Source organism: Hemiscyllium ocellatum, chromosome 31, assembly GCF_020745735.1.
Source record: "Hemiscyllium ocellatum isolate sHemOce1 chromosome 31, sHemOce1.pat.X.cur, whole genome shotgun sequence".
Lineage (NCBI taxonomy): Eukaryota > Metazoa > Chordata > Chondrichthyes > Orectolobiformes > Hemiscylliidae > Hemiscyllium > Hemiscyllium ocellatum.
The window spans coordinates 17,323,295-17,340,236 of NC_083431.1; the positions used below are offsets into that span (position 1 = coordinate 17,323,295).

General features: G+C 41.8%; 1 protein-coding gene across 1 annotated transcript in view; it reads right to left on the minus strand.

The window, feature by feature from the left end:
- Window positions 1–16,942, minus strand: part of LOC132830233 (nuclear pore membrane glycoprotein 210-like) — a 188,844-nt gene that overhangs the window by 23,788 nt on the left and 148,114 nt on the right. Inside the window, exon 31 of the mRNA XM_060847766.1 lies at window positions 402–622. Coding sequence (XP_060703749.1) covers window positions 402–622 — 221 coding nt within the window. The remainder of the gene's footprint in view (window positions 1–401; window positions 623–16,942) is intronic.

Sequence of the window (16,942 nt, forward strand, 5' to 3'; positions counted from 1 at the left end):
AATTGAACAAAAGCTCCACCTGTCCATCTCTGGAAAGAGCCTGCATCAGGTGGGAATGGAAAGAAAATCGCTAACAAATGGAAGCTGGTGACCTATGTACATCATTTAGCAGTTTGGCAGGGAATTCCTGCTCACCTTAGTTCCAGATTTAGAAAGCAATGAGAGCCTTCTTACTATTGTGCTGCTAACTCAACATGTGTGGTGAGTGAAGTACTGGGGCAAATGATTCTAAAGCCACCAGATAGAAAGCTGCAACAGCAACCAGACAGTTTTTGATTCCAGCAGAAAAATTGCTTCTTTTGTTATTTTAAGATTTCCAGCCAACTATAATGCTGTGCTATTTCAAGTCTTTTGAATTATTAAACTAAACTTTGTGGTATCTTTTAAGTTGAAAAACTAACCTTCTTGGTTTACCAGTACACTGCTGAAACATATCACATCACTCAGTATCACATGCTCGGATATGTTGGGCCATATCGCATATTGGGTAGGTATTGGGATATAATCTGCAATGCCTGGGTGCCTGTTATCCCAAACTGCTAACAGGGTCAATCCTATATTGGCAGCCTGTGCCACGTAAGTATTATTTCTAGTACCAGGTCCAAGCAGCAGCAGATCATCCCTAGATTGGGTTAAAAAAAATCTATTAATCTTTCAAGAATGTTTTTTTAGAATTAGACACGAGAAATCATTTTTTGCACTAATCATTTTGAAAACATAATGCAAACGGGCGGCACGGTAGCACAGTGGTTAGCACTGCTGCCTCACAGCGCCAGAGACCCGGGTTCAATTTCGGACTCAGGCGACTGACTGTGTGGAGTTTGCACATTCTCCCCGTGTCTGCATGGGTTTCCTCCGGGTGCTCTGGTTTCCTCCCACAGTCCAAAGATGTGCAGGTCAGGTGAATTGGCCATGCTAAATTGCCCGTAGTGTTAGGTAAAGGGGTAAATGTAGGGGTATGGGTGGGTTGCGCTTCGGCAGTCGTGTGGACTTGTTGGACCGAAGGGCCTGTTTCCACACTGTAAGTAATCTAATCTAATCTAAAGGTGGACCTAGGAAGGATAACTGTAGAAGTAACAATGACATTTCTATCTAGAGAACACTATGGTCCAGATTTCTAATAGGTGAACAGACAATGCAGCAGCATAAGCCAGATGTCGAGTCGTGTAGAAGTGCCAATTCATCAAATTCCAATTCAAGTTTAAATTTCTGTTAGACAATCACTCAGCATTGGGAATCCTCTGAAAATGTTTCCAACTTGAATTATAGTTGGAAAAATGAGGCAGAAAAATGGGAGTTACAGACTGGTTAGCCTAAAGTCAACAATAGGGAAATTATAAAAAGTTGTGGAGGCCAAATTTAAGAAATGGATAGATTTCAATAGGGATTACACAAAGTTAACATGAATTGTTACAGAATTGTTATGGCACAGTTGGAAGCCATTCTGCCGATCATGCCTGCTCTGGTTCTATTACCTAGTGCCAATCTCCTGCCTTTTGCCCATATCCATGTACACCATTTCAATCCAAATAATCAATCAATGCCTCTTGAATACCTCAAGTGAACCCTCCTCCATTTCTCCAGGTCCTATTTGCTGTCTGGAAAGAATTTTTCTTAATTTATGAAAAATTAATCTTGTTTGACACATTGGATGTTTTCAGGATCTATCTCGTAAAATAAAGGAGGGAGAATAATGGATATGCTGCATTTGGATTTTCAAAAAGATTTTGGTAGAGTTCCAGGTAAGAGGCTGGCATGCAAAATCAAAGAATATGGGACTGGGGGTAATGTATTGGCATGGATTCAATATTGGTTAGCAGACAGGAAATAGTAGGAATGATTGGGGCTTTTTTTCAGAATGGAAGGCATGGACAAGTGGGAAACTCATGAAAAAAAATCTGGGATTTTCTAACACAGAATGTTGTGGAGGCCATGTCACTGATTATGTTTTAAAAATGGGTAGATTTCCAGAGGCTAAAGATTCCAAAGGGTATGGGGAGAGAGAGCAAGAATACAGGATCCACCTCAAACATGCTGAATGGTGGAGCTGGCTTGATAGGCTGAATAGCCTACTGCTAATATTCCTCTTCCCACACTTTTAGTTCTAACTCATATCTGGACAGTTACTTAGAAAAAAAATCTGCTCTAACTCCTGAGTAACTGTAGAATTGATAATCATACCTCCTCACTCTACATCTTCAGGTGAAATAGGGGAGGATGTAAAAGATGGCATTGCACTATTAATTAGAACACAGTTACTACAGTAAAGCAGGACATTACCTTGGAAGGGATTTTGAATGAGGCTTTGTGGGTGGAGCCTAGGAACAAAAAGGATGTAAAAACTTTGCTGGGAATGTATTGCACTCAAACAGTCATTAGGCAATAGAGGCGCAGATATTCAGACAACTCACTGAGATGTATAATAATAATACGATAATCATATTAGGGGATTTCAATTCACAAACATGAATTGTGATTGTCATAGTGTAAAGTATTTTAGAGGAGGCAGATTTCTTGAAATGTATTCAGGAGAGCTTTTTATCTCAGCCCGAAGAAGGGGATGGTGCCGGGGAGTGAAGCCAGACGCATAGTCAAGATGGCAATGGGGAGCATTTCAGAGATAGAGACAACACAGTACGATTCAAGATTCCTATGAAAAAGAAAAGCAATGCCTGCAAAAAGAGAGTTTTAGATTGGGGCTTGGCAGATTTTATTTTAAAAAAGGCTGGATCTAGCAAACTAATACTAGGAACAGCTACTTGTGCGAAAATCTGCAGATCAGTGGGAAGTGTTAAAAAGGTAAATGGGAAGAATACAAGCCCTTCAGGGTGAAATGTAGGAGCAACAAACCCAGGGAAGCTGAGATTTATGGGAATATTCAGGACTGGCAAAGAAAGAAAAGAGGCACTTGGCAGATACAAGGGAAGCAAATCAATGTAGGTCCTAGTGAAACACAGGAAGTGCAGATAGGAGGGTGGGGGGAGCTTAAGAAAGCAATTAGAAGAGCAAAGAGGGGGCATGAGAAAACACTGGTGGGTAAAGTTAGGAAGAATCTCAAGCTGTTCTCCAAGTATACTAAGGGGAAAAGAATAACCAGAGGAAGAGTAGGGCCCATTAGGGACCAAGGGGGAAATCTGTACAGGGAGCCAGAGGACAATGATAGAGTGTTAAGTGAATCCTTCACAACCATCATCACTCAAGAGGAGAATGATGTAGGCACAGAGTTTGGGCAGATGAATTGAGAGGATCTTCAGCAGAGTGATACAGGGAGTAAGGAAGTATTGGATTTTTAAAAATCATACTTAAAAAGATAAATCCTTTGGTCCAGATGAGTTGTAAACCAGGCTTGTGTAGGTGGCAAGGAACAAAGTTGCAAGGATCCCGTCACATTTTTTAAAGCCATTTCTTGCCACAAGAGTGATGCCAGAGGACTTGAGGCCAGCTAATGTTTTTCCACTTTTCAAAAAGGGTGGTAGAGATAAACCAGAAATTAAGGAATTACAGATCCCTGAGCCTTAATGGTAGGGAAACTGTTGGATAAGATTCTGAAGAGGCGAGATTTCATCATAGATAGTCAGCATGGCCTTGTCAGAGGTAGGTCATGCCGAACAAATTTGAATAAAAATTTTGAGGTGGTGATCAGGTGTGTAGGTGAGTAGTGCATATGACATACACAGATTTTAGCAAAGCCTTTGACAAGATCTCACATGGGAGATTATTAAAGGTAAAATTACAAGACATGGGATACTTGGCAAGATGGACCCAAAATCAGCTTAATGACAGGTGACAAGAGGGTGGTAATACAAGGAAGCCAGTTTCCAGTGTATCACAGAGATCGGTCTGGGTGCTTATTGTATACATACAAAATGTAGGTGAGAATGTACTGGGGGAGGGAGATAATTGTTTGCAGATTACATAAAAATATACTAGGCGGTTAACAATGAGACAGGTGGTCTTAGTTTAGAGGAAGGTTTAGATGGGTTGGTCAGTTGGAATTTAACACTGAGAAATGAGAGATGATGCACTTTATAGGAAGTAACAAGACAAGGGAGTACTAAATGAATGGCAAGATACTAGGAAGGCCAGAGGATCTTGGGATGTTTATATACAAATTCCTGAAAGTGGCAGGAAAAGTTAATATTGATGTTAAGACGACAGAGAGGACACTTGCCTTCATCAGCTGAGGCACACATTATAAGAGCAGAGAAGTTATATTGAAGCTGTACAAAACTTTGGTTAAGAACAGCTGAAGCACTGTACGCAGTTCTGTTTGCTGCACTTTGGAAGGATGTGGTTAGACTGCAAGTTTACCAGCATGTTGCCAGATTTGGAGGACTACATCTTGAGATTGTTTTCTTTAGAGCAGAGCAGGCTGAGGAAGGGACCTGACTGAGATATATATATTTATGAGGGGCATGGATACGATGGATAGGAAGCTGCTATTCTCCTTTGTTTAGAACATACAACATTACAGCACAGTACAGGGCCTTCGGCCCTCGATGTTGCACCGACCTGTGAAACCAACCTGAAGCCCATCTAATCTACACTATTCTATTCTCGTCCATATGCCTATCCAATTATCATTTAAATGCCCTTAACGTTGGTGAGTCTACCACTGTTGCAGGCAGTGCGTTCCATGCCCCTAATACTCTGAGCAAAGAAACTACCTTTGACATCTGTCCTATATCTATCACCCCTCAATTTTAAGGTATGACCCCTCATGCTAGCCATCGCCATCAAGGAAAAAGACTCTCACTGTTCAACCTATCTAACCCTCATGTCTCAATTAAGTCGCCTCTCAACCTTCTTCTCTCTAACGAAAACAGCCTCAAGTCCCTCAGCCTTTCCTCATAAGACCTTCCCTCCATACCAGGCAATAACCTAGTAAATCTCCTCTTCACCCTTTCTAAATCTTCTACATCTTTCCTATAATGTGGTCACCAGAACTTTGCGCAATACTCCAAGTACAGCCACACCAGAGTTTTGTATTGTGTACTGATGTGGTCAATCTCTCTTACTTTTCCCTATTTATAAAGTCAAAGTAAGTGCAGTGCTAATATAAAATGGTGGCTGTGAATATATCTAAGATGTCCGACTTGACTTATTTGTCAGCAAGGGAGAGGGGGCAATATGCCAAAAGCCATTTCCATTCATAGATCTTTGCAGAGATAGGAGATGGAGATAGCTCTTTGAAGGTGATGAAAATGCATTTTCCAGAACCTGTTTACAGGGAATGCTGAGACAATGCCACATTCCAGGTCTGCCTTACCTTCCATTCCTTCCAAGCTCCAAATATCTGAGACTCAAATATACAAAACCTGAAATAGCTCAGCCACTGAATTGCAGATCTGAAGCCTTGGATCAGAATTTGTCACAGACTGAGAATCCTGTGTGCCTAGGCCCGATCCAAATCTCTCCCAGTTCCTTCCTGACTTTTGGTCACTATGATACTGTCCTTCTATTTCTCTCCCATCTTTTAGAACCCATGAAAACTTCCACCTTCCAGTCTGTAACTCAGAATTTAAAGGCATCATTTTAAGGTTGGAGGTCCAGCAGAAATTTGAGGAAAACACTTTTTTACCCAGAGAGTAGTGGGAATCTGGAATGCTCTGCCTGGGAGGATAGTTGAGGTGAGAAACCTCACTAAAGACTGTAGTGCATGAGCACTTGAGCCATTATAATATTCAAGGTTATGGTCAAGTGTTAGAAAATAGGATTAGGGTAGATAGGTCAGCACAATCTTGATGGAATGAAGAGCCTCTTCTGTGCTACGTGACTCTAGAACTCTGCTCACCAGTAATCTCCTCAACAGGCTCTCCATATCATTGTGCTTGCCCACCCTTCTAAAAATAAAGCACAAATCTTTCCTTTGACACTCTGCCCCAACTATAACAACACTGAACACCCTTCCTCCACCCCCCACCCCCCCAGGCCTCAGGAGAAGGGTGTGCAGAAGGAGATAATCATAAAAGACTGAGACTTTATGTGAATTCAGGTTGGACAGCACCACCCCCATTCCAAGTAGCTATCCTAATTCATGAGAGAAACAATGTATGAAGAGTTGCTTCTCTAATCACAGGCTGTTTCTCATCTGCGTCTACAATAAAAAGGTTCATTCGCTAATACACCATAATGGTTAGGCATGGTGTCAGTGAGGCATTTCCTACTACAATGTGAAGACGAAACAACACCAGTCACTTGCTAGTACTGGTCTGATTTCTCATAGGCACTAAATGGACTCTCCCACATCTGCACTAAACTGATTCCGAATAGAGATTATTAGCAAAGGAACCAAAATTTGCTGCAGAACCCTAGGAATCCATTTTCATTTTTCTGAAGTATGACAGCCTTCCTTTGAACCTTAAAATATGAATCAAAGGCTGTAATGTCCTCTTTATATTTGGTGTTCTTAAATCAGCAGGTTTGGACATGTTAAAACACCTCCATGGCCTTCAAAAACTGAAGTGGCACTTGAATCTTGACCCTCTCTCCTTAAGACCTTCTATCCTATGACACTACTGCTGTGCCATAGGATCCCTCATGAGTAATTTTTTTTTATCAACCTCTTGTCCACTTTGATGCTATCAACTGTAATAAGGAACATTTTGACCTAACTTCAACTGATACATGAATAAGACAGGAGGCAATCTGGTGTCAAATCAAATCGGTGACACCAATTTGTCACACAGTATCAAGGCCTCCCATGAGTCCAGATACACAGGTATAGACAATGATTTTCCCATGATAGAATCCATACAGTATGGAAGCAGGCCATTTGGCCCATTGAGTCCACACTGACCATCCAAACAACATCCCACCCACCCCACTCTATTCCTTTAACCCTGCATTTCCCAGGGCTAATCCACTGACATCCACTGCATGCACATCCCTAGACATTATGGGCAATTTGACATGGCCAATCAAATTAATCTGCACATCTCTGGATTGAGGGAGGAAACCGGAGCACCCAGCGAAATCCCATGCAAACACAGGGAGAATGTGCAAACTCCACACAGACAGCTGCCCAAGGCAGGAATTGAACCTGGTTCCCAGGCACTGTGAGGCAGCAGGGCTAACCACCATGCCACCCTGTTCCTTATAGTACCTGCTGGATGTTGGTAGACACCAATAACAGTGCTGGCTAAATTACTGTTGAGTTATTTTTCAATTGCGTGCTGGTAGCTGAAGGTGTTTCACCTTACAGCCACATTGCAGAGAGCACACCACTTCTGTCACCATGAATAAACATCCTGGCAATGATTCGGGATCTTTGGACATCCTACATGCTCTGGCTTTAAGAAGTGTATTTTGACCTTTTTTTTTAAAATGGAGAGGTCAAGAGGTGACAATTAGTTTGCTCCAAGCCAATAAAGTAAACGTGTGAGACTTTGGAGCTTCTAAAAAAAATTGGAACAGCAGAAGCAGCATGAATATGTGACTCCCACAGAATCAAATGCTTTTGTTGAGATTTCAGTAGTTGCTGGGATTTAGATCCTGGGTGTGGAAGCCATCTTTTTCTGTTTCAGCTAAAAGCTGGAGTTCTCTCTGCCAGAATTTTCTCTTGATACTCTTTCCTACTGGACTGAAGAAACATTGCATGTGAGACAATCTATTTTACTCAATTTGCCTTTGCCAAGGGTGTATTTATGGGATGTTATTATATTGTAACAGTTGCTGTTTTAAAATAATCTATTATTCTGTTTAGTTTTCCAATAGAGTTAAAGCTGGACCAATTCTTCTTTCTTTTGTTGGTATTTTAACTATAGAGTAAAATTAAAGTGTGTTTTGCATAAAGCCCAGCTGTTTGACTGATCAAAACACATCTGGAATGCAATGCCTTATACTTGACTTCAAAGAAGAAGTTAGAATCTAGGTGATCTCTTAATTATATTCTGAGGGGTTTGGTCTGGTCCATAACATAGTGCAAAGTGACAAATGCTTATTGATTATGTACATGACATAAAGAACAATGAGACAGAAGGATTTCAAAAGAACTTTCTTCCATCAGATCCTAGAACGGTATAATCTGACACACAAGGATAATTATGCATCAGAGTTATTAATTCCATAGTTGGTTAGATGGTTAGTTTGTGATGCAAAATAACAATAGCACCAGTTCAAATTGTGTATTGACTGAGATTATCACAAAGAATCCTCTTTCTCAATCCCTCCCCTCATTTGAGAGGTGGTGGCCGCAACTCCAATTCTGTCTCTCCAATGGGAGAAAACAGCCCTATGGTCCTCTGGGATTATGACGACTTTAAAGTACTTCAATTTTATTTAGTTACGTTATTAAATCCCCGGCTCATGCAAAGCATTCCTGCTATAAATGCCATGAGAAGGACTACCACATAGCGTGAACTCCACAGAAGTTGGTACCCTGTCACCAAATCACTCTTTATTTACACATGAACAGTCCCTGACTTCAGTGTTCTTCAGAGTCAGCTCTCAAGAGTGGCAGTATCTCTGATACTTCCCTTTTTGTCTGTCAACAAGGGCTTCCTGATTGGACCAGATTAACAGCACCAGTTAGAGAACCCACATTCTATAAGGTCCAGCTGGCTGATCTTGTTACATTCATTACATCTTACCCACGAGTCCACAAATTTAGGCTAGTCTTTGTCTTGGAGAGCTCCTTGGGTGTTTTAGCATTAGACGAAAGCGAGGACTGCAAATGCTGGAGATCAGAGTTTAGATTAGAGTGGTGCTGGAGAAACACAGCAGGTCAGGCAGCATCTGAGGAGCAGGAAAATGGACATTTCAAAATGTTGATTTTCCTGCTCCTCGGATGCTGCCTGACCTGCTGTGCTTTTCCAGCACCACTCTAATCTAGACTGTTTTAGCATTAGGTCAGGTTCCTCCAATTTGGTATTCAATTCAGGCATGCGTGCAATGCATGGGAACTCACTTCTTGAGCCAGGGGCACCTTGGTAGAATTTCACTCTCGTTCTGGTGGCAAAGGCGTTGAGGCAGCTACAATGTTACGTCGTTCTCTGATTCAGAGGACTCGACAATGCTTGATAGAGATGAAGATCCAATGGGTTCAGGTGGCCTTTCCAAATGTTCATTAGATAAGGCAGGTTTTGCTCCCTCACTGTTTGCAAATTTGGGGCTTTCATATGGTCCACATGCTTGTTCAGGTCTGTTGCACCTACCCAAACTTTAGAAGTCACTGGTCCTGACCTCATGTTGATCATGTCTTTTACCCACAGAGGTATTTCTGTGATTCTTACATCAAAACTTCGCCCTGTATCAAACTCTCTCTTGCCTGGCCAAATCTTGTGTCTGGCATTGGAGTTCCTGATGCTATTTCACTTTCTGCCCCATTTCCATGAAGATCAAACTTAATCTGGTGTGGACGCTTCTACCCATTAGCAACGCTCCTGGTGCTATCCCTGTAGTTGCATGTGAGGTGATTCTACAAATAAAAACTGTGACAGCTTAGTATTTAGCAAGGCTGTAGGCTGTTTCTTCAAGCCAGCCTTCAAAGTTTGAACTGCTCTTTCAGTGAGGCCATGGGATGCTGGGTTGTATGGAGGTGTCCTCATGTGTCAAATGCCATTCAACTTAAAAATAGAACCAAATTCCCCACTAATAAACAATGGCCTCTTATCTGTGACCATCACTTCCAGGACTCTGTGATCTAAATGCATTCGGATTTAGCGGTTCCTCTCTCCACTGGGCCATCCATAAGCTAATATCACCCCCAATACCATACAGAGAGTCATCGCATGTCAATGCCAGCTCTTTTGGGGGATTATGAAGTACGAACACCTTACAGGGTGATAACTGTTTCTTTCCTTCACTGAAAGCTATGATTTGTCTCTGCAACCATTTCGAAGGCCAACCCTTTTTTTAAGGAGTTGATGCAAATATGCCAGTATGGGTAAAAGGTTATGCATGAACTTCCCATAATAATACATCAGTCCAAAAAGTTCCCTTATCTCCTGGACTGATGAGGGAGGTAGGACACCTTTGATCACCTTACTTTATCTTTAAACTGGTGGTGTTGACTCTGTGGCCCAAGTAGGTCACCTGGGGAGAACTGGAACACGCTTTTCCTTTCAGAGGTATATGCCTGCCTTGGAAAAACATGGTAGGATTATATCCAGGTTCTTTCAGTTTTTTAGTTTTCACCGTTATTAAAATATCTGAGGTAGACCTTACAAAATGTTCTCCATTGTCTGCTGAAAAATTGATCAGGCTGATGAGACCTCAAATGACAGTCACGTATATTGGTACAAACCATTATGGGCATTAATTGTAGCATACATCTGGGAAATGCAATTGCAAGTAAGCTTGGCTCACATCCAACTTCAAGTTAGAAAGCATCTTCATGGCCAGCTTTGCATATAAATCCCCTATCCAAGGAATTGAGTATTTATCCAGCTGCAAAAAAATGGTTGAGCATTTGTTTAAAGTCCACACAAAGGCAAATCTAGCCTGTTGTCCATTCTGTGAATTGGACTGGTTTGATCTTTCCTTCACTTGAGTCTCCAGATTTCTGCCTCTACTTTTGCCCATAAAGCAAAAGGCATTAGGCAGGTCTTGCATAATTGCGGAATTCCTTCTTGGTCAGCAAACAAAGTAGCCTTGGCTCATCTGATAAGTCTTCCAGGAAGGTCGAGACTAAGAGTCAGAGATGTACAGCATGGAAACAGACCATTCGGTCCAACCCATCCATGCCGACCAGATATCCCAACCCAATCTAGTCCCACCTGTCAGCACCTGGCCCATATCCCTCCAAACCCTTCCTATTCATAGACCCATCCAAATGCCTTTTAAATGCTGCAATTGTACCAGCCTCTACCACTTTCTCTGGAAGCTCATTCCATACACGTACCACCCTCTACATGAAAAAGTTGCCCCTCAGGTCTCTTTTATATCTTTCCTCTCTCACCCTAAACTTATGCCCTCTAATCCTGGACTCCCCCACCCCACGGAAAAGATTTTGTCTATTTATCCTATCCATGCCCCTCACAATTCTGTAAACCTCCAAAAGGTCGCCCCTCAGCCTCCGATGCTTCAGGGAAAACAGCCCCAGCCGATTCAACCTCTCCCTGTAGCTCAAATCCTCCAACCCTGGCAACATCCTTGTAAAACCTTTCTGAACCCTTTCAAGTTTCACAACATCTTTCCGATAGGAAGGAGACCAGAATTGCATGCAATATTCCAACAGTGGACTAACCAATGCCCTGTACAGCTGCAACATGACCTCCAAACTCTGTACTCAATATTCTGACCAATAAAAGAAAGCATACGAAACGCCTTCTTCACTATCCTATCTACCGGTGACTCCACTTTCAAGGAGCTATGAACCTGCGCTCCAAGGTCTCTTTGTTCAGCAACACTACTTAGGACCTTACCATGAAGTATATAAGTCCTGCTAAGATTTGCTTTCCCAAAATGCAGCACCTCGCATTGATCTGAATTAAACTCCATTTGCCACTTTTTAGCCTATTGGCCCATCTGATCAAGATACTGTTGTAATCTGAGGTAACCTTCTTCGCTGTCCACTACACCTCCAATTTTGGTGTCATTTGCAAACTTACTAACTGTACCTCTTATACCCACATCAAAATCATTATGCAAATGACAAAAAGTAGAGCACCCAGCACCGATCCTTGTGGCACTCCACTGGTCACAAGCCTCCAGTCTGAAAAACAACCCTCCACCACCACCTTTTGAGCATGTTCTATATCCAAATGGCTAGTTCTCCCTGTATTCCATGAGATCTAACCTTGCTAACCAGTCTCCCATGGGGAACCTTGTTGAACGCCTTACTGAAGTCCATATAGATCACATCTACTGCTCTGCCCTCATCAATCCTCTCTGTTACTTCTTCAAAAAACTCAATCAAGTTTGAGAGACATTACTTCCCACACACAAAGCCATGCTGACTATCTCTAATCAGTCCTTGCCTTTCCAAATACATGTACATCCTGTCCCTCAGGATTCCCTCGAGCAACTTGCGCACCACCAACATCAGGCTCACTGGTGTATAGCTCCCTGTCTTGTCCTTACTACCCTTCTTAAAGAGTGGCACTGTGTTAGCCAACCTACAGTCTTCCGGCACTTCATCTGTGACTATCGATGATACAAATATCTCACCAACAGGCCCAGCAATCACTTCTCTAGCTTCCCACAGAGTTCTAGGGTACACCGGATCAGGTCCTGGGGATTTATCCACCTTTATGCATGTCAAGACATCCAGCACTTCCTCCTCTATAATATGGACATTTTACAAGGTGTCACCATCTATTTCCATATATTCTATATCTTCCAAATCCTTTTCCAAAGTAAATACTGATGCAAAATACTCGGTTAGTATCTCCATTTTCGGCGGCTCCACACAAAGGCTGCCTTGCTGATCTTTGAGGGGCCCTATTCTCTCCCTAGTTAGCCTTTTGTCCTGAATAGATTTGTAAAAACCCTTTGGATTCTCCTTAATTCTATTTGCCAAAGCTATTTCATAACCCCTTTTTGCCCTCCTGATTTCCTCTTAAGTATATGCCTACTGCCTTTATACTCTAAGGATTCATTCGATCTACCCTGTCGATACCTTACATACGCTTTCTTCTTTTTCTTAACCAAACCCTCAATTTCTTTAGTCATCCAGCATTTCCTATACCTACCAGCCTTTCCTTTCACCCTAACCGGAATATACTTTCTCTGGATTCTCGTTATCTCATTTCTGAAGACTTCCCATTTTCCAGCCATCCTTTTACCTATGAATATCTGCCCCAAATCAGCTTTTGAAAGTTCTTGCCTAATACCGTCAAAATTGGCCTTTTTCCGATTTATAACTTCAACTTTTAGATCTGGTCTATCCTTATCCATCACTATTTTAAAACTAATAAAATTATGGTCGCTGGCCCCAAAGTGATCCCCCACTGACACCTCAGTCACCTGCCCTGCCTTACTTCCCAACAGTAGGTCAAGCTTTGTACCTTCTCTCATAGGTACATCCACATACTGAATCAGAAAATGTTCTTGTACACACTTAACAAATTCCTCTCCATCTAAACCCTTAACACTATGGCAGTCCCAGTCTATGTTTGGAAAGTTAAAATCCCCTACCATAACCACCTGAGATCTCCTTACAAGTTTGCTTCTCAATTTTCCTCTATTAGGGGGTTTATAATACATTCCCAAGAAGGTGATCATCCCTTTCTTATTTCTCAGTTCCACCTAAATAACTTCCCTGGATGTATTTCCGGGAATATCCTCCCTCAGCACAGCTGTAATGCTATCCCTTATCAAAAATGCCACTCCCCCCTCCTCTCTTGCCTCCCTTTCTATCCTTTCTGTAGCATTTATATCATGGAACATTATGCAGCCAGTCCTGCCCATCCCTGAGCCATGTTTTTGTAATTGCTATGAAATCCCAGCCCCATGTTCCTAACCATGCCCTGAGTTCATCTGCCTTCCCTGTTAGGCCCCTTGCATTGAAATAAATGCAGTTTAATTTATTAGTCCTACCTTGTCCCTGCCTGTTTGACTCTCTTCTGTTGTCAACTGTACCAGTCTCAGATTGATCTCTTTCCTCACTATCTCCCTGGGTCCCACCCCCACCTTACTACTTTAAATCCTCCCGAGCAACTCTAGCAAATCTCCCTGCCAGTATATTAGTCCTCTTCCAAATTAGGTGCAAACCATCCTTCTTGTACAGGTCACTTCTACCCCAAAAGAGATTCAAATGGTCCAAAATAAATCCTTCTCCCATACACCAGCTCCTCTGCCATGCATTCTCCTCCTATCCTCCTATTCCTGCCCTCACTAGCTCGTAGCACTGGGAGTAATCCAGATATTACTACCCTTGAGGACCTCCTTTTTAAATTCCTGCCTAACTCTCTGTAATCTCCCTTCAGAATCTCAACTTTTTCCCTTCCTGTCGTTGGTTCCAATGTGGACAATGGCCTTTTCCTGTCCCTCTCCCCCTTGAGAACATTTTGCACCTCTTGGAGACATCCTCGATCCTGGCACCAGAGAAGCAACACATCATTCTGCTTTTTCACTGCTGGCCACAGAAACGTCTGTCTGTACCTCAGACTAGAGAGTCCCCTAACGCAATCTCTTGGAAGCCGACGTACCCCTCGTTGCATTAGAGCCAGTCTCAATACCAGAAACTTGGCTGTTCGTGGTACATTTCCGTGAGAATCCATCACCCCCTACATTTTCCAAAACAGCTTGAAATGGGTATAGCCACAGAAGTCTCCTGCACTGGCTGCCTACCTCTCTTACCTTTCCTGGAGTTAACCCATCTATGTGGCTGTATCTGAGACTTGCCCCCACCTCCTCCTATAATTGCCATCCATCACATACTGTTGCTGTTGCAAATTCTTCATTGCTTCTAACTGTCTCTCCAACCAATCCATTTGATCTGATAAGACTTGCAACCAACAGCATTTATTGCAGATATAATCTGCAGTAACCCTTAAACTCTCTTTAAACTCCCACATCTGACAAGAAGCACGTATCACTCTACTAAAGGCCATTTTTGCTCCTTCACAATCTGCAGACCCAGAAAATAACCCCATTTAATTCCTGTACAAAACACTGCCCCAGGTTGAATTAATAGTTAAGGCTTATATTTTAAGTTTAATCAAGAGACATATCTCAAAAAGTATATAAATCAAGAAGGGACCCACTCAACTCACTACTGCAGACTTTCTGTAGATCACACTTAAAAACAATACATTTATCTGCTTCTGTGCTGTGAACTTTGGCCAAACAGTTCCTCCAAGATCAGTTGTAAATTTTGCTGTTTGTTAATTTTCCCAGATGCACTCAGATATCCAGCGATACATGAATTCAAACAGCAAAGGCAGTAACTGTGCAAGTTCACTGCTGTCAGTTTTTTTTCTCTCTTTCTGCACTGACTCCACCATGTGCTTCCTTTGTCTGTTCTTCTCCATTTTAAAACAGCTGTTGTTTTGACATTTTTTTCCAAAAGTTCCAAAACAATGCTGCTCCTGGGATTTGAAGAAATCAACTCCAACACCTAACATACCTCAATAAAGGAGTAGCCGTTACAGGCAGAAATTTTTCCCGTCCTCCATCCTGGATTACCCAGAATCCTTCCAAAATTAAGTATGACTTTATTTAGGCAGCTATTTTCTAATTGAAACAAGAAAGTTGAGCAAACCTAGGCAAATCTCTTGCAACAAATTTCATCCGATAAAGGTTTGGCCTGAGCCTTTTAATACAATCACTGGTAACTAAACCAGCTACTTTTCATAACGGACTGAAACTGAAGCTGTACCCTTCATCTATGAAGATTCCTCAGTATCGGTTCTCAGCTTAACTGAGATCTTGCACAAAGTTAAAGACAATGAATTTTGTTAATAATTGCAATGACTGACACAGTTGTACTGGTATCAACCTCCATTAGAAATGGATTATCATTTAACCAGACTTCTATCTTGATTTGTTCTGATTTTGATGTTGCTAAACAATTTGACTGTTCAAAAACAAATGTGGACGGATTTTCTAGGATATGAATGCTCCTGGATACAGGCCAAAGTTATCTTACTCAGTTTAGATCTAGTAGAACTGTTTTGCTCTCTCGGGTCCGCATATCCACAACAACTACAATGGCCTGCTGGCCAGGATCCTGAAGGAAATTTTAACCATTTGGCCTAGGGTTAGCTTTGTTTTGAGGTTTTGCTATTAGCCAACCTAAAGCCCCTCTGATCAAGATATGTCCTGAGTGAGTTGAGGCAGTTTTCTGCACTCAAGTGATGTTCCACTCCACTTAATCAGACTGGTGAGGGTGTCCACTTCCAATGGAATATACTGTGGAATATCGTATGCTCCACTTGCTGCATTTTTCAATGATAAAACCAGTTGTCACGCGTATTTGAAGTCCAGTTGGATTCAGCTAGAAGACATTTTTGTATAGTTACATCATTCATTCCTCATATCAGATAGTTTCAGAGCATCTGATCAAGGCTAAAACCAAAGTCGCAGGCTTCTTCCAATTGCTTAACCGAGTCAAAAATCCCAATACAAATTCCCCTGGTTCTTGAATTGCTGAGTGAAAACAATAGCTTTTCAGAACTAGAGGCAGCTTGGGGATGTAATATTCCTTAATTATGTTTGCCAATTCTTGAAAGGTTTTAGTGGTGCCTCAGAGAAAATTAAGCACCTAATGACAAAGAAAGCTGTAGCTACAGAGGCTGTTAAGACTCATTTCTTGTCTGCCACAATATTATTTGCTCGAAAAGAAATACCAATTCTTTCTACGTACTGAACTCAGTTCTCGGCGGCAAGGTTGAACGTCTCAAGCTTCCTAAACAAATGCTTAATCTCAACTCAAATACGACTGCTGAGTGCAGGTTTCTTTAGGATTGTGGTTTACTTCTATTGCCATTAAAATAACTCCATATAGACGAGTATGTTGTCACCAAGTCACTCCTTATTTACACATGAACAGTCCTTGGCTTTGGTCCTACGCATTCAGTGTTGGGTAGCAGGATGTCAATACCTCTGACACTCATCCTTTTTATAATTCAGTCAGGGCTCCCTGATTGGACCAGACTTAACAGCCCCAACAGGGAACACATATTTTTTAATAGAATCATAGAAATGTACAGCATGGAAACAGATCCTTCAGTCAAACTCATTAATGCCGACCAGATAATATAGACAGGAAGGGTTTTTGTTTGGTTAGGTAGTATCTTTTCAAAGGCAGCAACAACAACAGCACTATGTTTCCAAAGAAGGAAAAGTAGGTTTCATGGATATATTTCAGTTTCTCCAGTGTTAGTATCCCAATTTCACCTCCATGGTGCAAAATCTGCTATTCAAATACTCCTCATGAATGTCAGAATATATGCCACAGATAGAAGGACAAATTCCAAGCAGATACCATTCATGAAATTTGAATTATCAGGCATGAGATTATTGTTCTCGAATATCAGTATCTGGCACTGTCAAA